The sequence below is a fragment of the Synchiropus splendidus genome, chromosome 4 (assembly GCF_027744825.2).
Source record: "Synchiropus splendidus isolate RoL2022-P1 chromosome 4, RoL_Sspl_1.0, whole genome shotgun sequence".
Classification (NCBI taxonomy): domain Eukaryota; kingdom Metazoa; phylum Chordata; class Actinopteri; order Syngnathiformes; family Callionymidae; genus Synchiropus; species Synchiropus splendidus.
Window position 1 is genome coordinate 1,715,732 of NC_071337.1, and position 26,389 is coordinate 1,742,120.

The 26,389-nt window shown below is 50.5% G+C and overlaps 1 protein-coding gene across 1 annotated transcript; it reads left to right on the forward strand.

Moving 5' to 3' along the window:
• Positions 1–12,944: 12,944 nt before the first annotated feature.
• Positions 12,945–20,445, forward strand: btg1 (B-cell translocation gene 1, anti-proliferative). The gene is made up of 2 exons (XM_053864114.1): positions 12,945–13,304; positions 16,566–20,445. The coding sequence occupies exons 1-2, from the start codon at positions 13,160–13,162 to the stop codon at positions 16,967–16,969; spliced, it is 549 nt and encodes a 182-aa protein (XP_053720089.1). The 5' UTR covers positions 12,945–13,159; the 3' UTR covers positions 16,970–20,445.
• The last annotated feature ends 5,944 nt before the right edge of the window (positions 20,446–26,389 follow it).

Here is a 26,389-nt window from a genome sequence, read left to right on the forward strand (position 1 = left end):
GCTCACAGCGCCACCCCTTGTCACGGAAGGGAACTCATTGCTGCGTATAAACAGGAGAACATCAGACTCGTCTGCTTCATCGAGCTGTTGTCTTAGTCGAGCAACGCTCGGCACCAACCACAGTCAGTGAGAGGAAATCAGAGTTCAGCTGTTGAGAGCAAAGGTTCGACTCTTGCTTGAGGAGGAGCAGCGGCCCGCGGTCACATGACCAGAGTGTCCAGGAAGCTCCAGTTTCACGCGTGTTCCAGACACTCTGGGGGCCATGAGCTCACTGGACTGGTCTCCTCCTGATGGTGAGCTCTTTGTTACGGGGCGAGGCGGCGCCCGCCGACCTCCCGTGAGACGAGACTGGAACACACGCCGCCCGCCCGCGTGCCACCTCCGTCCACTCTGCGGCTAATTCACTTAACCTTTGGCCTGAGCGAGCCGTAAGTGATTGGCCGGTGTGGACTCCATCAGAGTATTGAAGGCTGGAGATGAGTCCTCCTCCTCGGGAGGCTCCTGCGGTGGGATCGATCCGAGGGGTGACATCATCCACTCGGGGGGGAGATCTGGTGTCACGGTCGGGGGTGGGAGCTTCACCTGCTCGTCTGATTCTGAGGGAAGCTGAGATGCCACATGAGAGAGCCAGAGAGGGAGGAGGGTGAGAGCGGAGAGTCAGTTCCCGCTGCCAGAGGCTTCACCTGATTCATCCAACCATGATACATGAGATGTGAGCGCTCTCTGCACCTCTGACCCCTGAGCAGGAGCGCTGGTGTGTCTGGGAAAACTCATCATCCTGTCATCATCTGAGTCCAGAACAACCCGACCTGAGGATCGGACTCTCCTCCTCCTCAGGTGTGGGGTGAAGACGGGTGTTTTCTGATGGTCTGGTTCACACTGGACGTCAGAAAACAACAACACGGAGGATGCTGGAGGTGTGGAGCAGTTGTGTTCCTCTGCAGTGCTTGTGAGACGGGGTGACTCATTCTCTCTGGTCACATGATCCTCTCTCTCTCTCTCTCTCTCTCTCTCTCTCACACTCACCAGGAACACATCCCAGAATACTACAGTCCCCTCGGCATGGTTCTGTGTCTGCTGCCTTCCATGATCCCCTGAGGAGGTGCTTGAGGGATAGAGGGATGGATGGGTGGGTGAATAGATGGATGGATGGATAGATGGAGGGATGGATGGAGGGATGGAGGGATGGATGGATGGAGGGATAGGTGGATGATAGATGGAGGGATGGAGGGATGGATGGATGGGTGGGTGAATAGATGGATGGAGGGATGGGTGGATGATAGATGGAGGGATGGAGGGATGGATGGGTGGGTGAATAGATGGATGGATAGGTGGATGGATAGATGGAGGGATGGATGGAGGGAGGGATGGAGGGATGGAGGGATAGGTGGATGATAGATGGAGGGATGGAGGGATGGATGGATGGGTGGGTGAATAGATGGATGGATAGGTGGATGGATAGATGGAGGGATGGATGGAGGGATGGAGGGATGGATGGATGGAGGAATGGAGGGATGGATGGATGGAGGGATGGATGGATGGATGGATGGAGGAATGGAGGGATGGATGGAGGGATGGATGGAGGAATGGAGGGATGGAGGGATGGATGGATGGATGGATGGAGGGATGGGTGGATGGATGGATGGAGGAATGGAGGGATGGATGGAGGAATGGAGGGATGGAGGGATGGATGGAGGGATGGATGGAGGAATGGATGGATGGAGGGATGGGTGGAGGGATGGAGGGATGGATGGAGGGAGGGATGGATGGATGGAGGGAGGGATGGATGGATAGATGGATGGATGAATGGAGGGATGGATGGGTCGAGGGATGGATAGATAGATGGATAGATGGAGGGATGATAGATGGAGGGATGGGTGGATGGATGGATGGATGTAAAACAGTGTAATCCATCCTTGTTTTGCTGCTCATTCTGAAGCAGCCTTCACCCATGTGTGTCTCCTCCCTCCGTGTGTCCCATAGTGCAGTGCAGCAGTGGAAGCTCCAGTGAAAGATGCTGCTCCTGTCGTGTGCTGGTGGCACGACAGTTCCATCCGCGCTCTGGAGCTGAGGAATCTTCCGGTCGAGCGGCTCTCGTCTCCTGACACGTCAAGTGTGTGACACTTCATGCCAGCTGGATGAGGAGCTCTGCGAGGACCATGGCGCTGGTGAGACGTGGTGTCGCCTCCATGCCTGCAGAATTCACACGCAGAGACGGAGGAGCAGGTCTTTGTCTGACTCCCGGCCTCGCTGGTAACCAGAAGATGGGCTCCTCGTCCCTCACTCTCCAACCCTCCTCCAAACTAGGTCACTGCTTGGCTTCCTGGCTCCTCCGTGTTATTCATGTCTGAAGCAGGATGGGGGAAGGAGGAGACTGCGTCAGGCTCATCTCCAGGAGCTTGCTGTGGACCTCCATCATTCTCTCCACCGGGCGAGTCCTGGTGGTGCTGAAGCTGTGCTGTGTTCTCCTGTCTCCACGGTGTCAGGGGAACTGGACCCACCACCCTGTGCTTCTGCTGGAGGCACCAACAAGTTCAGCTCAGCTCCGTCCAGGAAGGTGGCCACCTTGACTCCACCGTCACTGTCCACTCCATCTCGTGGCTGACCCCAGGGTGGGACATACACGTGCAGTGAGGGTGAGCAGATCTGTCCCTGTGAACACAGACGGCTCTTGACATAAAAAACAAAGTGTGATCAAATGATCAAAGGGACAGAGCTGCTGCCACAAACTGATGACAAAAGGTCATGTTGACCGAGGTCATCACGAGTCGTGCGTCATGCAAGTGCGGCGTGCGTCTGACAAGTGGTGCGAGGTGTTCCAGCCCTCCATTACTGGATCCACTAAGAGTCAGGTGTGTCCACCTGCTGGTCTTGTGGCTCCACGCTGGCTTCTGCTGCCGTCACATGCTTCCATCAGCCGAGCCGAGCCGAGCGCTGTCAAGCTGCCGACTCCTCACCGCACTAGGAGGGGCGCCGCCCCCTGGAGCACCTGGTGCTGTACCTGCCGCCAACAGTTAGCATCTGCAACGGTTAGCATCTGCAACAGTGAGCATCTGTGACGGTTTGCATCTGTGACGGTTAGCATCTGCAATGGTTAGCGTCTGTGACGGTTTGCATCTGTGACGTTTAGCATTTGCAACAGTTAGCATCTGCAACGGTTAGCATCTGCAACAGTGAGCATCTGTGACGGTTTGCATCTGTGACGGTTAGCATCTGCAACGGTTAGCGTCTGTGACAGTTTGCATCTGTGACGGTTAGCATCTGCAATGGTTAGCATCTGCAACGGTTAGCGTCTGTGACGGTTTGCATCTGTGACGTTAGCATTTGCAACAGTTAGCATCTGCAACGGTTAGCATCGGCAATGGTGTAGCATCTGCAACAGTTAGCATCTGCTACAGTGAGCATCTGCAACAGTTAGCATCTGCAACATTTCACATTTGCAATGTTTAGCATCTGTGCGGCTCTGCTTTGGTGCCTTCACTGTCATGTCAGCGCGTTTTCAGCTGAGGATGGCTGAACATGTGTGAAGTCTCTCCTGCGCCGCCCTCGCCTGACTAGAACAGCGCCTCTCCTCCCCCGAGTTCCTCACCTCCACTGACTTCCCTGGCTTGATGGACGTCTCCTCTCATGTCTCTCCCACGTGTGACCTTGAGGTTTCGCTGCCTCCTTCGCTGACTCTCCTCACACACACCTGGATCTCTGGATGCTCACGTGCCACTCGCCTGTCAGGACGCGGGTGCGATGAGGTCACGCCGTCCTGTGGGGGGAGGAGCTTCTTCACCGACAGCTCGAGATCCAACAGACTCTGGACACCAGGTGCTCTTTTCAAGTTTCCCTTCATTGACACCCAGAACCTCCCGTCACAGGATCAGACCCCATACATATTGGTTGGTGTGTGATAGTTGGGACGAGGATGAAAGGAAACCTGTTGGGTCCTGTCCTCACACACACACACACACACACAGGCCTGTCAGACCATCTTTGTGAGGACCTCTCAAGGTCATCACCCTTTCCCCAGCCTCTCCCTCCAAACCTAACCATCCAAAACACATGGCTCACCTGAAGCAGGACTCTGAACCAGACTGGAACCAAGTCTGACTCACCCAGGTATTTGGAAGTTTCCACCCTCAAATGGAGGCTGAACCTTGTGGGGTCCAGCCAAATGGTCATACACAAGTGTTTTGTCAAGAGTTGGTCCCCACAAAGTAGGATAAACCCCCCACACACGACAGGACGCGCCGTCGACTGGACTCAGGAGAAAGCAGCCTCAGTTTCAGAGGAACGAGATGAACCTGCTGCTGCTGAGCCGCGACACCGACCTGCTGGAGTTACTCATCATGGTGGTGTTGCTGTTATCCTCCCTGACTGAGTCAGAACTGGTGGTAGGCCACCAGGGGCAGCGACGAGCTCTCCTCACAGTAGAGGCTGAATCACAGGGTAATAACAGCGTATCAGTGGTATCAGTATCAGTGTCCTCACCGCTGGGATTCCAGGGGCTTCTTCTGCTGCAGGAGCACTTTTGCTTTCTCATTTGATTGTGGTGAGGCGTGAGTCATTGAAACTCATGTAGAGCTCAGGTCGAGTCAGTTTAAAATGGTGGTAAAGGTTTGTGAAAAGATGGAGACAATAGATGCTTCAAATGATGTGACTCTTATTCAGGGACAGTGGATCTGTTGCAGCAGGATGTGGTTCATCCACAGGTCCCTGAGGGCCGAAGTTGAGCGGCCGAGGGGTCGCGCTCGGTCCAGACATGTTCCGTGTCGTGAGCTTCCTCCCCCACTCCTCATTGGATCTCATGGAAAAACCCCAAACACAGAAGGGAGAGGACAACAAACAGAGTGTTGTTTGCACACGTCCTGGAGCTGCGGCAGGTTCAGCGGTGTCCCGAGCCGCCGGCTGACTTGGCCCTGCCCAGCCGCCGGGAGCCTGGCAGCGGCTTCTGCTCTCGCACGTTCCTCCCTGCTCACTTTCACTGCGCCGTGTTTCTGGTGATGAGACGGCACCGAGCCCGGAGGAGGAAGGTTTTCACCTCTGAAGCTGAAGTGTCAGACGCCTCCCTCCTGCTGAACATTTCCTTCCTCCACCAACCTCGCACACTTACAGCTGCTTCACTTCAGAATAAGTTACATTTAGAGAGCAAGAAGGACAACAAACATGACAGAAACACAACACAATAAAGACAGTATGGACGGATGCTCAGTTGGGGACCAGATACAGAGAAGCGCTTGGGTGCTGGGGCTCGTGATGAAGCAGTGTGAAACCATCTGCAGCCTGAGCTGAAACCCGCCGCACAGCTGAGACGACCAGCGCGTGAAGCTGCCGTCCTGATAACGTGTGTGTGAAGGTCCATGTAACGTGTTTATGACTTCACACCTCCCTGCTGTAAACATTGTTCAGTGTGTTTGGAGGCTTGTTTGTCCTACTTTGGGGACCAATTCCTGGCAAGACGCTGCCCTTGTGCTGGCTGTGTGACTTTGCAGGGACCATTTGGCTGGACCCCACAAGGTTCTGCCTCCATTTGAGGGTGGACGCTTCCAAAGTACTGGCTGATTCTGACTGGGTTCCAGACTGGTTCCGAGTCCTGGTTCAGGTGAGCCATGTGTTTTGGAGGGTCAGGTTCAGGTCAGAGGTGGGCGGTTACATTTCCTAAAAACGGTGACCTTTGTGAGGGACCATCATGCCAAAGAAAGGCAGCGATGACAACGAAACGTGACGAAAAAAAATCGACGAGGATGAAATGAACCATTCGATATTCATTGGGAGCAAGGATATTGAGCAGTGTAAATATGTCATTGAACCTATAAAACCATGATAAAACCATGATACAACACCTGAGATTAAAATGCAATTCGTTTTACCTTTCAACGAATTTTGAGGAAAATAATAAAAAGACAAACAAAAAGAAGAAACAAAATTTTGGTCATGAATGTGTTGTATTTACGGTTGAACCAGTACTGATTTAAAAAATGCAGACTTCTCAGTTGTATTGTTTCAGTCTGACCTTCTGAGGACCACAAAAACACAGGGCCGCACTTTATATATATATATATATATATATATATATATATATATATATATATATATATATATATATATATATATATATATATATATATATATATATATATATATGGCATTTATTTGAAAATATTTTTCTGTTTTCAGTTGAGGGAGGGCCGCATGAATACAGGGCCCCCTGTGGCCCCCGGGCCTCGCTTTGTCAGAGGCAGGACTCTGAGCACAGAGAAGAGCCAGTCCTGGCTCCTGTAGGGGATTTTTCGCCCGTGAGTCATCAGCAACATTGAGAGTTCAACCCTCAACACTGTGGCTGACTGGTCATAGAGACAGTTGGTGTTTCCTGAGTCATGGCACTGAGTTTCTCCAACATATGGAAACAGGAAGTGAGTAAAGCATGTGCGGGAGCCCGAACATTTCCCCCGTCAAAGCTGTTGACTCTCGCCAAGGTCACAGCCCAACTCTTCAGCAGATCCTGGGAATGACGGAGGGGGAGGTTCCTGCAGCCAGAGTGGGCCACCAAGACATCAGGCTCATTTCACCAGCTTCTGTCATCCAGGAGCAGCTCTCTCACTCGTGAACAAAACCCAAAGTCATGGGTCAGGACAAGTCTGAGACCCTCAATGGGTCCAGGGTCTCAGACTTGGAGAAGCTGATCCTCATCCTGGGCTCAGATCCAGCCCCACGTAGGAGAAAGCTTCCTCCATTTGTAATATATTTTTCTATTTTCCAGCCCGTTTCCATGGTCGGGTGGCTCAGCTCTGCAGTGACCTCTGACACTCATGCATCTATCCAGGCACCAGACAAGAGAGGGCCTGTCTCCTTCTATTAAAATAATGTGTGTGGGTTCCACTGATGAAACGTCGTGTGCTTGGACACACACCAAACCACAAAGTCCAGCTCCAGTCACGTGTGAGTCATGGAAAGTTGCAGTTCCGCTCTGATCCTGGGCTGATAGGAGGAAAACAAGGCGGCGGTGGAAAGTTTGTGGAACTTGTTTGTCTGAAAGGTGAGCCGTCGGCCTGCGCCACACCCAGACTCACACACACACTCAGGGTGACATCACTGGCGTGTCGACGCTCATTTGCATGATGGATCGTGCGTCAGTTTGATGGATATCAGCAGATAAGATCACAGGCGCAACAGCCCACCTTTGATCCCAGTAAACAGTAGTAAACAGCACCTGAGTGTCTGTTGTCTGGTTGGGTCAGATTCAGAGAGATAAAACATTTATGTCTGCAGAAAATGAAAAGTGAGCCCTCAGTCGTGAAGGTCATTCCATGTTTTGGAACTCTGATTGGTGGTGTTTGCAGGGTCTGGTTCCCACACTGCGCAGTCAGCAGTTTGGCTTCCCACCGCCGTGGCCAGCGAGTGTAAACACGCCGGCGTGTGTGGCTGTTTTGTCTGCCGTCTGGAGGCCTTCAGATGGAGTGACCCTCGGAGGTGTTTCTGAGGGCGCCCCCATCTTTCTCCAATCATCTCAGAAGGGTTTAAGACTCCCCGAATCCTGCCAGAGCGCCCCCCTTTCCTGACCCGACATTCCTGCCCCGCTTCACTTCTGGTGCGGCTTCAAGATAAAAGCCTCCATTCATTAGCCGGAGTGGAGGCCCCGCCCTTGTCTGGCAACAACACGGCGCTGGTGGCCCTCCGCGGTTAAAAATAGCTCCCAGCAGTCGGAGTCTGTCGAGCCACAGCGGAGAATCAGAAGAAGGCTGGGGGTTTCCAGGTTGGACTGCTGTTGGCTTTGATTCTGTTTCACTTTCATCTGCGCTGCGATGCTGCTGGGGTGCGAGCGCACGCTGGCGCGAGCACGTCAGCTGAGCACGCACCAGGCTCCGACCGTCTCCGACACAGCTGCCGCAGGAGAGAGCAGCCAGGGGCCCAGGTGGGGCCCTCACTGGGTCAGTGTGACACGACAACACTGACATCCCAGCGCTTTGCTTTCACACACTTCCTGTTTGTCGCAGTAAGAATAACAATAATCACAATAATGTCATATTTTCTCCAACCTTTATTATTTATGTCCCTTGGTTTTCTGCCAAAGCACTCAAACATTATGACCAAATATATCCCCTTGAATAATGTGTTTTTTACACTTGTTTGAGAACATTTCTTTGAAATGTGCTGAGTTTATCTGCACAAAGCACAAAGCACACAGAGTTCCCAGTGACAGTACACAAGGTTTCCGTTATCAGGAAGAAGTCACTGGAGTGGTTCATAACAAATGCTCACCAGCGTGTGGAAGGAGGCAGGGACGTGACCTCTGTCAGTCCAGGGCGTGTTGGCGTAGCTTGTGTTACTGTCGTATCTACTTCATTCTTCAGCTGAGTTACGTTGTTTATATTACACTTCAGAGTGAGGAACACAAATGAGCCATTAATGAACTACTTGCTTGTTTATTCACTGTGAATATGGTGCTGTTTTGGGTGAACTCTACTCAACAGTCCAGGGTTCACAGATACGACTCAGTAATAACCTGCTAACACACATTTAAATACATAATAAAACCGCTCGATGTACTCTCAGCTAAAGCATTACTTTGTTTGTGTGTGTGTTTGGACTCAGAGTTGTGTATTCACTGAGCTGTAAACTAAAGTGTTGAAGTGTGTGCATCCAGTCTGTCGCCGTCTCATGATGTCACTCGGCTGTTTCACACTGGGATGTTTTGAAAAGACCCTTCAAATGAAGGTGAGAATGGAAGCAGGTTTTACTCCAAATGAAAAGTATCTATCCACAACAGGACGAACCTCGTGAAAACCCGTCGCGTGTTGATGACATCGCTCCCTGGATCAGAACACTTCAGTACACAGGCAAAGAGCAGTGCAGTGACAGTGGGGTCCAGGTCTGCTGGTCCCTGCTGCCGGAGGTCGACAGCAAAAGCAGGGCGCTGAAACTTCATGCTATGATGCTGACAGAGCCGTAGCAGCTGCCGTCCTCCTGAGACACTGTGTAGCTGATCACTGACGGGACAAACAGCCTCATAACAACACACTCCCCGAATGATCGACCACATCAGCTGGGGTGGATTCCTGTTCAGTTCCATGTGAAGGTGGCGCGACGGAGCTAGCCGCTGGGAAAAGTCACAGCTGATGGTTAAACCAGATTCGATCTTACCGGAAACAATAAAACATTCTTTTCAGCTCACAATCTTCTCCTTTCGGACTTGGTTTCTGCACTGAGGTGTCGAAACCAGAGCCACGCGGGGGTGTGAGTGGCGGCTCCAGTGTGGAGAGAGTCATCGCGAGTGTCAGCGGAAAATCGCTTTCAAGCAACTTCCCTAAAAAACACTTTCTGTACGCAAACATCTGAGGTTTGTAAAGTGTTGTGACAAGTCAGAGCCCTGAGAAAAGCCTGGTGTTCATGCCCGTCACCACTCAGCAACTCTGAATAACTGCACGTTTACTTCGTATTTTCCTCCTTTGATTCAACTCAAGAGAATATCTACTAACAATATTCATATTTTGGCAACATACATGAGCTGAAAAATCTTGGGGTTATTAGATGTTTCAAAGTGTACTTTAAGTGTCATGTTAATTTGTGATTTTTTTTCATTGTTTCTTTAATAATTCTATCAATTGGGCCTCACAGACATGAGGCTTCATATCTTGACTCATTGACCAACCACACACACGTCTTTATCTTTATCTTTGTGGGGACCTCTCCTGGCCATCACCCTTTCCCCAGCCTCTCCACCTAAACCTGACCCTCCAAAACACATGGCTCACCTGAACCAGGACTCTGAACCAGACTGGAACGCAGTTATTTTAACCCCCAAATTTAGACTTAACCTTGTGAGAACATTTTGCTCACAAGAGCTGGTCCCCACGAGTCCAGCTAAACCACGCGCACACACACACGCGCCTGAAACAATAGCCATAAATCCCACACTTTGAACCCAACATATGGCAGATAAACTTATTTTACAAGCGATCGCTCCCAGATGTTGTTTACTCAGAGCACAGAGTTGCAATTTCCACAATCATTCAAGAGTGTTATGAGGACCATTAAAAACACAGTAAAACACCAGAGTCAAAGTTCCTTTGTCTCATCATTTATCCGCCATTGATTCGTCAGATTAAAGTCACATGGCCACTCAGTCGTTCTCCCTTCATATTCGCCGGCCACATGGTGCTCCCACAGTTGAGCTAACACCTCGTCATCTGCATAGAGGAGAGTTTTGGAGGGGCTGAGTTAAAGGCCCTCTCACGTCCTTTTAAAATGCATGGAGGCCACATTGTTCTTGAGGTATAAACCAGCCCGACCAGGCCTCAACTTGTTTATTGTTTCCTCTCCTCTCTTTGCTCCTCCACTTCCTGGGTTCAGTACGACGCCTTTGACATGGGCCTGGGCAGCAGCTGGAAGGGGCTCGAATCACCAACGGCATCTGATCAGAAACACAGCCGTTTGATCGGAGAAGAAGGCGGCGTTCCCGGCCTCGCACGCAGTTTGGCACTCAGGTGACGACAAGCCACAAATAAATAGCCCCAACTCACATGGGCACGTCGCCAGTGAATGATCATCCAGGCAGGAACACGGAGGACTTTCTGAAGAAGAAATCTCTGGGTTGAAAATGAAACCGTCACCAGGAAAGCCTCTTCAGAACCGAGTACCAGATGCTCTCCAGATCCCCGTGACACTTCCTGACTCACTTGTCCAAGTGTTCGTAGATTATTCTGTGGCGGAACATCATCAGCGCCAGGCAGAGAAGATGATGCGCGCGCCAGGAGTTGTCCAGGAACAAGTGTAGGCCCTTGTTGTCGCTTTCTATTTCACTCAAATACATTCTGTTTATTAAACACCGTGTTCACTTTTATCTCTGTTTGGGCAAACACTACCCACTTGCTATGGCGCGGCTAACGTTCAGGAACACTCCACAATAGCAGAGACACAAAAGCCCGTCCCTCCACACTCACCCTTCCGTGAACGAGTCAAGGAGCTTTATCGTCTCTAGAAAGAGTAGCGATCATACAAAGTGTAGCTGCCATTATACACATCTACGCGCTGCTAGCACCTGGAAGTGAAGGGATTAGAGACGCTGGAAAGTCAACTCACTTCTGAGCCAATCAGAGTTCTTTTGTTGCGTCATACTCATCGTTCAATAGTCAGACTCGAACCAAATCTGAAAACTAAATGACCTCTGTGATGAAACGAACAATGTAGCAAGTGCATCAATGGTGTCAAACTCAAGGCCTGGGGTCCAAATCTGGCCCCCTACGTCGTGTTATGAGGCCCATGAAAGGATGAGCTTAAAACTAGGCCGTGACTGAATCATGAATACTGAGTTTGATTCCTCCTGACCTTCAGTGCATCTCACTATCACCAGCTGATGCAGAGGCTTGGCTACTGTTGGCAGACGGCGAAACAAAGAGCAAAAGCTGGTCCGATCTGGTCAACCATGACATCACCGGTGGGTGTGTCGCACTCTCTCTTTACAAGATGAGAAGGAAGTATATTCAATTAAGTGTTTTGTTTTCTGGCATGTGACAACAGTTGCCTCTGCACACGCACATGTTACACGTCTCCTCATCCAGTCCTCACGTGCCACAAACATGTTCAGACTGTTGTTGGTTACTTTTGAATCAGTGGCGGTCAGCCATGTTTGTCTATATGAACCTGCATTACATCGTTTCTTTAATAATTATGCCAATTGGGCCTCACAGACACGAGGCTTCATCTTCAAACACTCTATCAGCGTTCACTGTCTCTCTCACATACTTGCTGTATCTCTATCTTTGTGGGAACCGCTCATGGCCACCCCCCTTTTCCTGAGCCTCTGAAACACACGGATAACCTGAACCAGGACTCTGAACCAAACTGGAACACAGCTCTCAAATTTTTTACCTTGTGGGAACCCTGTAAGCAAAATGTTGGCTTGGTTGCTGGGTGAACGACGACCCGGACACTGCCGTCGGTGACGTATCCTGATATCGTCAATGACCTGTTTTTCACCTATTCCATCCACCGCCGAGGACCTGACGTGTCACCGGAGTTCAGCGGCGCATAACCAGATGGTGTGCGGCTGGGTCAGGGAACTGTTACACCGAGTCATTTGCACCTCATATGAGAATGTGACGTATTTAGATATTTTGATGAGTGTGAGAGAGAGAGATAGCTTTTTAAGGGAACGTTCTGAAAACTGTGTAGGTGGGCATCAATAAACATGTTCTGATAAAGGTTCGGTGTGTTCTCTTCCACGGCAATACAATGCAAATGAACAGTCATGTAGACTATACTTTTTCTTTTTCTAATGAGCACAATATTCGGATGTAATCCACAGTTTGGCCTCGAAGGTCCTGGCTCAGCTTGGCCAACCACAAGCGCCTCCTTTCTCCCGATAACTACTGGCATCGTTCTCCCTAATTTGTCATCACTTTTGGAAGTCGATAAAATTCCAAATGTTCTTCACGATTGGTACAACCCAAAACAGGAGCGTAATTCGCCATATTTTCTAGGAAGAATGGGCAGAATGGCCCTCAGGGCCGCTCTGTGCTGAGCGGTGAGTCTCTCCAACATGGCGGCTGCCGTGAAAACCCTCTACAGTTTGACCACCTCCTGGAGGCAGCGGCTGGCTCTGTGGTCTGTAGTTAGAATCCCTGGTGCTCTCGACCAGCTACGGCGTTGATGACCTCGCCAGACAAGCGCACACCAACGCGCATTTGTTTGTGTTGTTGGCTTCCTCGCTCCGCCTCCGCCGCTTCCCGTCAGGGCCCTGAACGCAGCGCGGCCCCCCACTGCGCGCCTCTGTTTATTTCCAGCGCGGTGACGTGAAGGCTTCGCTCCGCCTCCGCGCGGCTCGTCAGCGCGAGCGCAGGACGCCATTGGTGCTCCGCTGTTGCTGGAGCCGCTCGCGTCCGCCGCGCACGGCGCGGGGAGGGGGGCGGCGCTATAAGAGGCTCGCGCCCCTGCGCGCAGCTCCACTCTGGCGACGGACGGCGAGCAGGGAGGACCAACCGAGGCGGCACCCGGACCACACGCACGCAACACAACACACCCCCCTCTGGCTTGTTGTTGACCGAGAGAAGAGCGGACGTTTCCAGCCTCCTCTTAGTTCTCAGCCGCTGCTTCCGCTCTGATAGATGCGAACAGGAGCGAGTCGCCAGGAGCGAGCGGACTCTCCCAGTCGGATCAAGGCGTCCTCTTCTCGATGCATACCCTCTGTGCTCGGGGAACCATGAAACCCGAGATCAGCGCCGCCGTGGGATTTCTGACCCGGTTCCTGCGGGTGAAGGGACACGTCAACGACCGACAGGTCCAGACGTTCAGCCAAAGCTTGCAGGACATTCTGTCAGGTGAGAGAAAAACCCTCCACACTCGCCGCCTGCTCTGGGAGAGAAGGCGGCTCGACGCGCGACGCCACCTCTGCGTGGCGAGCGAGCCGAGTTCGCTCGCTATTGTTGGGAAAGTGAAGCAGGAGAAGCGCCTCTTTGTTCTCTCGAGTATCACTGTCGGGAGGCCGCCACTGCGCCTGCGCGCCGCGGACGGACAGAAAAACACCACTCGGCATTGAACACGGGGGCGACAAACTCTTGTTGTTGTTGTTGTTGTTGTGCGGGCCGCTCGGTTTTATTCGCCTTCAGGAGGCCGTGAGATGGACGCGTTTGCGGGGGAGGACGTGCGACTTTGTTGCTGTGGGGGAGGGGAGGTCGAGGGCGCAAACAAGGAAGTGGCGGAGGGACGCGAGCGAAACACTCCATTACGTAATGGCTCCCTCTGAAATGTTTGTTTCCAGCGCTAAAAACACCCATCTGCCAGTTGTTTTAAACGCGCTTGGACCATCCAAACACGTTCAGGCTGAAGGGGAGAAAATCTATTGTCAGAGAATCGAGTTACGTTCGATAAAAGATGGCCTTAAATATTATGAAATACAAACATTAGCGATTCTTCGTCGAATTACACCGTTTTTTTATTGAAAGATACGACACCCCAGCACTTTCCTCCTTAACAGGCTTTTCTGTTGTATAAAACGATACTCAGTGGGTAATAATAGTCGACGTTCGAATTGTATTGTCGTTGAACTCGATCCTGAACCCACTGAAGGCATGAATTGGCTTCAGATTGCTGGTGTTGCGTCCTGGTAAACAGACGGCGAGCTGGTGCGTCGTCATCCTCACCTGTTTATTCATGAAGTAGAAAATAGGTTTTCAGCAGAGTTTGACGCTCGGAACACAGCAGCGGGGCCTGGGAACACGTTCCAGGATCAGGCCTCTAAATCTGCTCGACATCTGTTTCCCTCCGCGTACTGTGGAACACCATGACCTACTTTAGCATTCTCCTGACTTTATTCCAAACAAGTCCTATTTAAAAAAAATCAGGAACTTTGCTTGTTATCACGACGGGGATCGCAGTGTACACGGGTTGGCGATGAAGCGATTCGTTGTCTGAGTGAAAACACATGATGCCGTGATAGTTTTGTTTGGACTGAGGGGGCTGTGCTTGTAAACAGACAAAAGTTAGGTTGCTGTGCTGCCAGTGGGGGATGGGCTGTTTTGGTGGGCGCCTATAGCACATTAAAGATGCTGCACAGTCGACGGGGAAATGGAGGGGAAATCCACCCAGACAAAGGAATGATTTCCTGCCTCTTTTGTTTTAGCAGTTCCAGGGAAGCTGGCCGTTTGATTCAACACGTACGTCGAGGGGAGAACGCGCTGAGCGTGACCTGTTTTAGTTAAATCCGTAGGTTAGCGATTTTCCTCTAGAAATTTGTGGCCAACACCAAGAACCCTGACAGGAATCAATCACCCTCGGTGTTGCGTTCCTGTCCGTCCCCCCTCCCATGGCCTGGTTTTTAAGAATAGCCCTGGCTGGAGCTTATCCGCTCCCAGCTGCTCCAGGGTTTGTAGGAGCGCTGCCTTTGTGGCTGGCTGAAAAAGCGGAAAGATCATCCAGGCCCTCCATTAGCCGCACGCAGACGGCTGCGATAAGACTGGGTGAGAAGAGGCAGGGAGGGCTGTGATTATCCCGCGGATGCATACAGGTGGCCTGCGGGCCCCTGGCACGAAGACTGCCCTACTTCTCTTACGCCGTGTTTCAATGGCTTGAATGGGAATTCAATCTGGATGAGACCTGCCAGGAAAAGAAGGAAGCCAGGCCTGATGTGTTCTAGTTAAATACTCCCAACAAAGAAGCGTCGCTATTTGTGGCGGATGGTTTAGCTCCTCCCCTCCCCCACTCTGAAACAGTTGCCGTCACTCAGTCAAGAAGTTTTTACCCCTTTAAGAGGAGGAGTCTGGTGTCCCAGATGCATGATTGAGTGCTGGACCCTTTTGGTGCTTTAGTCCGCCGTCAGGGGGGACTTTGTGACATACGGACGGCAGCCAGGGGAGGGTTGTGCAACTCCACATACGCCCCGGGCTCGGCTGTTTATGGCCGCTTATCAGTCCTGGAACAGGTGGTGCTGTTTGTGCTGCCTTTCTCTGGCTTCAGCTTCTTTTATGACCCGGACTCATTAACCAGAGGGGGACTTGCTGTCCGTCCCAGGCCCTTATCTAAACATCAGACGAGTGTACAACAGGTCAGCGAGAACCAAACTGTTGATTTGACCCACATGTGTGAAGGAATTAAAGCAGTCACAAATGCGGATGTGAAGTGCAAAGTGACTTATAGTGAGCTAAGCCTTTGTTTACACACAGGTTAATCCATTTCATCACAGCGCTGTAACGATTAAATCAATGTGAGTCTGTTGTATTGTAAGGACAACTATCGTAATATATTATTATCTTTATGTTTCCCCGTGTTATTTTGTTTACCAACTGATGTACTTCTCAGTTGTTATCACTCTGGAATGGCCTTGTTGACGGTACGACTGTACCACAGTGACGCTTGTGTGAACCGCCTTGGTTTGTGGTTTAGTGTTCGCCTGGTTTTTGTCCTGTTTTCGCTGTAGCTCTGAGGCTCTGAGTTTCACCAGTGAAACACTTAGAAAGTCGCAGGCTCAAGTACTTTATGATCGACAACGTTTGTTTGACAAATACTCCAAAGCTATTCTGGTCTTGTGTGGCAACAACATGAGCCTGTGTTGAAATGAAACGATACTTGGATGGTTTGTGGTTTGTTTTGTGTGTGAAACTTGGCACTTCTGGATCATTTTACGTAATAACTGATCAAGCGCTACGCTTGTTAGCCAGGACAATTGACGTCAAGATGTGACGAGGAAATGCAACAACAGAAAAGCTGGTGGGCGGAGCCTGAGTGTTTTGCTTCAGGGAGAGTGTCTTTTGTGTTATGATTGTTGAAGGAGCACACTGCCAGTGATACTAAACACAGAGGCACGCATGCTAATATTAGCCTCCGTCCGCTAAAGGAGTGCCAGTTCTTGCCATTGCTTGTCCCTGGAGTTTGACGCTGGTCTCTCCATTATACCGCGGCAGGATTTGTTTGTATCTTTGTGTTGTGCAGCTGCACAGCTCTGAATGGCTGCTGACTTGACCCTCTAGTCAATGAAGCACTCTGTGGTCACATGACAATGTTTGAGGTCATTGAATTAAAGTGTGAACTACTCTTGTCACAAATATTAACGGGTTGTGTGTGTCCTGGTTTTTTTGTGTTTACAGAGCAATACAAGCACCATTGGTTCCCAGACAGGCCCTGCAAAGGCTCAGGTTATCGCTGCATCCGCATCAACCACAAGATGGACCCGCTGGTTGGGCAGGCGGGTCAGCGCATCGGTCTGACCATCCAGCAACTCTACCTACTGCTGCCAAGCGAGCTGACGCTCTGGGTGGACCCCTTCGAGGTGTCCTACCGCATCGGCGAGGACGGCTCCATCTGCGTCCTGTACGAGTCGCAGCCCAGCCCCGCGGGGATGCCACTGTCCGCGGCGTCCAGCTCCAGCTCAGGAAGCAGCGGGGCGGTGAGCCCCCTGGTGGACAGTCACATCAGCTGCAAGGAGGAACTGATGGTGCTGGGAAGAACCAGTCCTTCCAAAGCCTACAACATGATGACTGTCTCCAGCTAAAGAGGCACGCCACCGGGCCTACTTTGTTTCAGGGTCAAGCCCTGGCTGGTCAGGTCGTGTGATCAGGTCAGGCTCAGCCTTTTTAAAGCTAAGAATATGAAATGAAATAGTAAGAGGAGAAAAGCGAAAGGAAAAAAAAAAACAGAGGATGTGACCTTATCGACCGGGTGATGGAAACCTCGTAGGTTTGATATTCGACCCCCTTTTCCATTTTCATCTGTTCTGTCGTGTTCATTGGATCAGCTGGGTACTCCGGTTTTTAGGAGAAGCTTTTTGGACTTTGTGGAACTGTTGGGGCAGCTATACAAACCAACCAACCAACCTACCAGGAACCCCCACGGAGACTGGCTTTACCCGCCCCCCACCCCCACCATACAACAACAAGACAGGGATGCTCCGCTGGGGCGGGCAGCATTGACTTTGCACTTTTCTATCTTGTTACCATGGGTACATATGAAACACACATCCACCAACCATGAATTGTAAGCGACCATTGACAGGAACTACCCTTGAAATTTGGGTTTCGATTCCCGGGAAAGAAGGATTTAGGTTTTGCTCCTTTAGCTCCCAAGAAAAGCGCGACCTTATTTTCCATAAAAGCCCTTTGTGGAGCGCAGGGAATCGGGTTTCTCTGCCCTGCAGCTGCAGGAGAAAAGTTTTTGCTTCCTTCTTTCGCCTCCACGCTTGAGCTCTGGCTCCGTGGCCAGTGGTACCTGTGGATACCAGTGTGCTCGCCGCGCGGCCGTCCGTCTCTTTGTAGCTTTCCTGCGAGGATTTGGGTGCCGCTCCCTTCTCCCTGCAGTCAGTGAATGTGGTGACATTTCAATCAAGTTCCTGTGTTGTGGATTAGCTCGCCGCGGCTCCACCCGACCATCATCCGATTTCAAATTATGGCAGAGGTCTTGGTTCTCCCCAAATTCTGACCGCGTGGCTCTTTTCAAATTGTCATTGAATGCACTTTGACGTTAGATTGTGTGGGATGTGTACTTTTGAGAGAATTGCCTGCATTCCATCCATTCGAATGTCATTTTTTTCCATGCCATTCTTACTGCCCTGCTAATTTTCTAGCCTTTTTTGCCACCAGTAGAGGTCGCTCCCCCGCCCTCCCAAAACCTTTACACTGTATCTGTGCTAATTTGTGAACGTGTCAGAGCTGTGTCCATGGTCGTCTCACTTAGTCTGTAGACTCCTGCCCCTATTCCCATCCGTATGCGCCGCATTCATGCACACCGACGCACAGTGAGTGTGTTGCTGGCTGCTCTGCGAGGTCTGACTCTGTGGTGATGTGAGTCTTTGGCCAGAGGAGGTCTGACTGCTTTGCAATGAAGTGGAGCGAGAATCGCAAGCAACCCCTGGCCTCGTAAGCCTTAACTTCGTTGTGTTTGTGTCCATTTTCCAAGGCATCTGTGAGGGAACGGCCGAGCCCTTTTGTGCGTTGCCTTATGGAGACCTCATCTTCGTGAATAATGAGCCATTGGTGTTATCAGCTGGGCGTCTGTGGTGTGATGTGCTGCAGGGTCCTCCCCCGCTATGGAGGGTACCCTTTTCTAACCTGGCAGCTATACCTCCCCCGACCTGTGGGGGGTCAGAACGCCTCAAGTGCCACGCATCACAGCTCAGGTCAGACCTCCTGTCCAGCCAAAGGTGAGCAAGCACGCTGCTAGCTGACCCCATGTTGACGCAGGTAGACTTATTGTGACACATATCATCGCCCGCCACCGCAGGCCCCGGGGGGGGTGGCAGGGCCAGGGGTTGATTCAGTGAAGGTGTGGGGGCGCAGAGCCGGACCACTTTGTCCAGGGCAGCTAAAATCCCTCTCGCCCCTCTCTCTTGACTTGAGCGGTCCATCCTGAGCTCTTGCCGAAACCCCGGCCTGGCAGTGGCGGGAAGAAACCAGCACACACGCTTGGCGTGCTCAAGCTGCACTTAGGGGGGCGTAAAGACCTGAAATCACGCGATGAAGAATCGAGGGTACCGGACCTTTTTTGTTTCCTTTTTCATCTCACTGTATCGGAAGTTTAAGTAGCAACAATGTTTACATGCTTACGAGAGGACGTGGTGGTTGTCGACCCGCACTTACCTCCTGGTTTTGGTTCCGAGTGGGACCGGCACGCTGTGGCAAAGATGCATCTCCAAGCCTTAGCCACTGGCCAGATCTGTCACAGCAGGCCGCCACTCATGACCAGAGCTACGGGTGTTTAAGCTCCCCTAAGCCTGAGAGGATCATGGGTAATAGAGCTATAGCCTTTGACGCACTGCAACTCCCCAATTCTACCCTCCTCCCAAACCTTGCTCTCTGCTGATACTCCCTTCAGCAGTCTGTGAAAAGCCTGATTCTGTGCGGGCCAGACGGAGGTTCCGTTTCCAGAGTGAACGGCACGGCACGTTCATATCGCGCGGCTCCTCCGGGATGGCATTTTGAACGTCATGTGATCATGAGATTGGTCTCCATTCTGGATGTGAGCAAATTGTCTTATCACTCTCCACTGTTTCCTCTTCACACTGGTAGATTTTGCTTTGTTGGCCTGGTGATCCGATTTTTAAAGCCAATTCCAAAACCAATGAAATCCTCACTGCTCGATCACCGACCCAATGGTTTTAGTCCTCACTAAATATCGGTTTATTTTAAATGGAATCCATTGAACTTTTGCGCACATCGGTGTGAGACTTGTGATAAGAGCGCTTTGACTAGTTTGAGATACAAAAGAAAAATACAGCACATTAAATGCACTAAATATGTCAAGTTGAAGTCATGTGACTTTTTTATTTTCGGAGACAATTGGAGTCTCACCTGGAATGTATTGCCAAACTTAGGCCTCGGACATTCAGACATAAGCTTATGGAAAGGTCGCACATGTTGAGACATGAAATGGGAAGGGAACAGCGGTTTTGTCACCGCCGCCGTCGTTTAGAGTTCAATTATTGCCACTTTCACGTCGAGGTGAATATTGTAGAATGTATTGTGAGTGTACCATTCTTAGTAGAGTACATGACATTACACAGGGGAAGTGCCAATAATTGCTGTGTGTTCTGTTTTGTATTTCATCTTTTAACATGAATGCCACTTTAGCGTAAGCGAAGCCATCTGTCACGGGAGTGTTGGCAAGGACCAAAGTTGTTTTGGTTTCACGAAAAAGACAGGTTTCCATGATCTGTAAGCGTAGACGTATCCTTTGTTTTTTTTTCTTCTTCTTCGTTTTTTTTGTCATTTTGTTGCCCTTTTTACTTACGGAAAGCAGAAAATAGACAAAAAAAAATCTGAGCGTACCCAAGAAGAAACGCTGTCTATCTCGTGTTCTCATGTCGGTCGACATCTTTCTCGTGTTGAGTTTCTCTTCCTTGGGTATGTTGTGATGAACTGCTGTAAATGTGTACAGTTCATGTAAATTGATTGTGCGGAAGTTGTACAGATTTCTATATTTTGGAAGAAAAGTTTTTTTTCTCTGTAATAAAAGATTTCCTATCTTGGCATCATACTTGCTGCTTCCCGTTTTCCTTTTAGCTTCAGTGAACCTGTTTCCGGCCCCTGAAGTCACAGAGCTGCTACTCACTAGCTCAGAACCGTTTGACTGAAAACAAGCCACTCAGCATTTTTCACCAGCTAATTTGGTACATTAGCGGAGCAAGACAAACATCACACGGGTGTCGCCTCACTGAGGCCCAGATCGGAATTTGACCTCGGCAGACTGACTGGACCATCTGTGCCAGAGAGGAGCGGACCGAGGAGTCTGAGTCACCGGTCGATGACTCTCCAGTGTCGAGTTACCGAGGTTTGAGGAGCCGGGCTCGCAGGCCGCCGCAGGCCTCCATAAGCCGCTCCTGACTGGCCTGACTCGCCCTGTTGCGTGCGGCAAATCCAATCACTCTGCGACACAGCGTTGACACGATGTGCTTTCAAACCGATGGTCCAGTCCCAGCCTCAGGCACGGAGATGATTCCCAGGATTCCGTCGATGCCGACTCCACCCCAACAGGGAATGATGGCGCCCGTCCTCTGGCAGAACCAGGGTCCATCTGGCCCGAGCCATTGCCAGGTCTGGACCCGCCCAGTTCCGTGACTGGGCTTGGCCGGCTCCAGGGCAGTGGGCCAGAGCCCGGCACCTGTCAGGACCCGGGAGCCTCCCGTGTTCCTGCTGCCTCTGCGAACATCGCCTCCAGCCACAAACACTCACGACGGCGTTGGTCACAGTTCCACAGCCGAATCGAATGATTCAGAATTTAGTGTTTCTGTCACAACAGTGGCCTATTTTCATCCTTCAATATTTGTCCTGTCTCCCTCATGAGCCAGTTCAAGCTCTCTTCAAATGTCCGCTCTTATTGTGATGCAAAAATGGACGGACAATTTTTCTTTGCTCAATTTGTTTTTTTTTAATGTTTTTTATGTTTTTGTTTGCTACTTTCTAAGTACTTCAATAGAGAACGGTCTTTTTTCTGGTGCGATAAATCAGTCACAGTGTTGAGGCCGAGGTCCAGCTGAAGAAATAAGCCTTAAACCAGGGCTCTCAACGGGTCCTCAGAGGGCCGGCGTGCTGCAGCCCTCAGGCGTCTGAAGACTGTCATCCGTTGATGGTCAGTCTGGCGCTGCGTGTTTCGCCAGACACCTGAGTGGTTAAACTGCGTGAGCTGGACCTGCACCTGCGCTGTGGCCCCTCCGAGGACCGGTTTGAGGACGGCAGGCTTGGAGCACACAGACCAGAGACTCACTTCCTCTCACCTGCCCGGCCGCACACCTGAACCCTCGCATGGTCACTGGTCCTGGTCCACAGTGGGGCGGTGATTTCGGGCCCTAGTTGTGATTCAAGCTGATGTTTTCTCACATCAACTGAGACCCTCCTGCTACGATGGTGGTTCCAGACACGATTTGCTGTGAAGTGGAGGTTTGTTCTCCCAGCCCTCTTTGTTCTTCCCGTGTCGACTCTCCCGGGACCAGAACGGCCTGGTGACCTCCCTCCTTCCCCTCGGGGCCCAATCCATCCTGCCTCCTTCACATGCCCGTCCTACCAGTGGTCCTCATGCTGGAGGGCCGCTCCGCGGTGGGGACAAAGCTAGTCCCGGGTGGGGGGTCGGGCCTGTGGGGGGGAGACCTTCAATCACTCGGCGGGTGGCAACACTGCGTGAGCTTTGTTCAGGTGTGGCTTGGCTGAGACATGTGACTATGACCCGATGTCATAAAGCCCAGAGGAGATAAGACAGTACAGTGGACCAGCAACAACAACAACACAGCCACTGGCTTTCTACTATCAGGAAAGAACCTTTATCTCTGAGCCACTCAGTGAGCGCAGACCTCTTCAAATGTTCGCTCCTATTATGAATGTTTCTTTGTTAAAATCTCAAAACACCTTTGTGTGACAGTCACAAACCTGCCTTAAATGACGTGTGGAAACTGCTGTTTACATCAGTGGTCACCAGCACCACGGTGTGACTCTGTGTGGCACTTGCTTTGGTCCTGTTTTCCTGCACGTACCTCAACTGTGTAACACCTTCACTCACTCTCTTCACCGACTTCCCTCCAATGCTGACAGCAAACTCCGCCTGAAGTTTCAGTGGAGTAACAGTGTTCCCTGGAGTGTGTAAGGAATGTCCGCCTGTCTTCCAGGTCAGTGTTGGTCAACCTCTTTAAGTATCTTGGAAATGATGGCGACAACATGGATATGTAGTATAAATGTTCATGGCACAGCCCAAATATTTATTTATAAATGTCTGTTTTTCACTCAAACAGCTGCATGGAAGGGAAAAGATCTATTTGGAATTGAAATAGTAATAGTAATGATGGAATAAATCTATATATTGTGTGTTTATTTGCCCCCTAAATAGTGGCAAAGGGGCTTCATGGTAGAGCACCAACACGTCATCAAACCGCCAGGAAAACCTCCTGATCCTGGACCTTTTATTGACAGCGAGCCCTGCTGCCTTCGTAGTTTCTCTGCGTCAAGCGTCTCTGAGCAGAGAAAACTTGGTGGAAACCACAGTGAGACTCCAGCAGTGAAGCTCAGACCAGGAGCTTCAGAGCATGGAGAACCAGTGTGTGTTGGAACCTGTGGACATTCAACCTCAGCGTCCTGCCTGTCTCTCCGCTGACCACCCGTCTCACCCTCCCTCTGTCTTCACCCCAGGGGCCGGTGTGGCCCCCCGCAGCCGAGGAGGGGTCCAGGCCCGGCTCAGCTCCAGACTCTGTGATCATGTGACCGTCTCCTTCCTTGTCGCTTTACTCATCGTGCGCTGCGTGAAAAACAGTCGAGTCACCGTTGCATCGTCCCTGCGGCGACTCTCCCTTCTGAAAACAGCATTTTTGAAAACAAAAGTGAGACTTGCTAACAGAGCTAACGGCACGTCTCCCTTCCAAACTTTACTGACACTGGCACAGTTTACTCCGTGGTTTAAAAGTTGGCTCAAAACTATGGGGCTAGGGGACAGGTTACATTAGCATTGAAAAAAAATGTGTTGGCTGAAACATTTTTAAGGTTGAAAACTAGAATGGCATTAAAATTAAAAACAGGAATATGTTTCTATATTCATTTTTGCAGCCAATATTTGTTTTTTTCAGTGCCAATGTAAGCTGGCCCTGTTCTAGGCCCATAAAAAACTAAATGCAGAACCAAACAATGTGAAGAGAGAAAGAATCATTGTTGCTATGAAGAATGTTCAAGATTTGTCCTGAAACTCTCCAAACTGGAATCACATCATGCAAAAGAGAGCGTGGTGAAATCGAAACAGCTGTTGAAAGTAAGTAAATAAACCAATCCTGATATATCATTTGCCACATTGCGCTGCCTTCCTGGAGACATGTCACACAAACACATGTTCTGAAAATGTGTTTGTGTAAAACACATGTCAAACAGCTGAAGTCCAGGGGATTATGTACAGGACTCTGTTGGTGCTGAGCCTCTGGATTTATTCAGGATGTGGCACTGGATCACCTGGAGTTAAACAGCACTCAGCTGATCACCACAAACCGTTGTCACAGCAACCAGACCAACCAAAACGAGTCGGTGGCGTGTTGTATTGAAAAGCAGCTAGTTTCCTCGTAAAAAGGCAACACAAAGGTCCTCACTAACCTCGGTCGCAGTTCCGTGTCTGAAGCAGTAATGGATGTTTGTGCAGACCCACATCAGCACTAAACAGTTTTTCTCTGAGAAGACGTCACACCTCAGATTACCAACCTATTTTTTAGTGGTGGGACATTTACGATTTATTAATCATTGACATTATTATTACATGATGTAATTGAATGGACCAGTGTGCTCTCCAGACACCAGGGCACCTTTGTCAGTGCAGGAGTTCCTGCTCCACTGATCCCACTGATGCAGCTAGGATGAGAACAACAACAACAAACATGGAGGAATCCTCCCTGAACCAAAGCAAACAAAAGCAGCTGTTTGCTTTGGTTCAGGGAGGTTTTTCACTACACAATGACCAGGGTTTCCACCACTCTGAATGGACTTGACATTCTCATAAAACTGAAATTCTTATACGAATATTTTCAAGACATGAAAAGAGCTTCAGTTGAAATAAGGTGATATAAAAACCTGAATATAGTCACCATGGTGGTTTATTGTGCTGTTGCAGAATAAACAATATTGTGTTGTGTAAATGTATTTGTGGCTCATTGTTTGATTCAGTCATATACCACATTCATTCACATTGACAAATGTGGCTTGTTGTGGCAAATATTCTTAAACCATGAAACTGCGATTAATTCATCACAAATTCTCTAACTAGATTTTTTTTTAAATCAAATCCCACCCCTGGTATTTATATGTGTATGATACTACACAGTAACTCCTCAGTATCAAGTGCAGCACAGCTGACCATGCTGTGTCCAGGATTGTTCTCCAGAGCTTCACCTAACACTCTGCTTTATTCCCAGTGAAGAGGCAGGTTTGTTGGAGCCACGGTCTGAAGGCGAAGAGATACAGTCAGAGCCTGGAGCTCAGAGCTTCTGTCCTGCCACTCTGGGTCACCACTCACAACCTGAGGGTCACGTCCACTGGTTTGGTCGGTCCAGCCTCTTGCACCTGAACCAGCTTCTCTAGCAAGAGAACTGTGTCGACACAAAACAAAACAGAGCTTTTTCTCCAGCTAAACACAGCGCTGTGGCTTTTCCTCTTCAAGGTCGGGGGTTTGAGTTTTACCAAGAAACCAACAGGAAAGCGGCTGCGTGTGCTCTCAGCTGTTTCCTGTTTATCTGGTGCCACGTTTGCAGCGCGACAGAAGACGGAGCTTCACTCAGAGATGCGGAAGTGAGAGCAGGGTGCAGGTGCGTACTCGCTGAAGAAGGAAGCTCGCGAGGTCAAACCACTCGTGGCGAACCTCCGATGCACCGACGTTTGTTGTGATCTCTGTCAGACAGACTGAGTGGGTTTGGAGGCCAGGAGGCAAAACAGAGGGTGGAGATGAAGCATTTTGAAGCTCAGTTTCTGCACCATTCCATGATCATGGTCCAATGCTAATGCTAGCATGTGCATAAACCCGGCATCACAGGGGAACCCGACGCTGAGACCTGAACATCTACTGGAACATGAAGGAACCTTGTTAGTTTAGAGGTTAGTTGGACAGATGCTCATGAAGCCCCACAGGCTCATGGGATGGATGAAACACCTCCGACACTGCACTGACAGACCTGATGGAGCCACCTCTTCCCTGCGGCTCTCCATGTTCCTGAGAGAGGAGCAAGTGTGTTGGTGACTGTGAGGGAGAGGGTCATGGCTTCCTCTCTCCTGGAGATGAAGGTGCTTCTTCCAGCTGCAGCAGCTTCCACCCAGCTCTCTCTTCACAGCTGTGACAGGAAACATCTCCATCTCCTCTGGTCCTGGATCTGAACATTGATGTCAGAATCTGTTCATCACCTTCCTCTGGAGCTGCTGTCGCTCAGGTGAAGACCTGATTCTGCTAAAGCACTGAAGCACCAGCTTCTCCTCTTGTGAAGTGAGTGAACTGAGGAGCAGGGAGCATCTCCACAGAAGCTCCTCACTACAGAGTCTCATTTGAAATCAGATCCCAGTGGTGTCAGCTATGTTTGTAGTCCTTGCTGCCCATTCTGTGTATAATGGTTCCTCAGGAGAGGCGGCCATGTTGTCAGCTATAACTGAAAATAACGTGGTAAATCCAGACGGTGAAAGCGTGACCTTGACCTGAGTGAGAGCAACACACTTCTGCCAGGGGTTTTTAACATTGCGTCATCCCACCCAGACCATCGACTCCAGCTTGAGCGCTGCAGTTTGTCGACACACGCCGCAGATCAGCAGCAGCGCTGACCCACATACGGCAGGCGGTTTAATGAGTAACTCTGCCCAAGCACTTTCCCTCTGGGACGAGTGTGTGACTGATCATCTCGCCACCGCCTGAACAACAGCAGCGGCGTAGAAGTGGCTAAACATGGTGGTCGCCGCTGGAGAAACCTTCAGCCCAGAGCTGATACGGA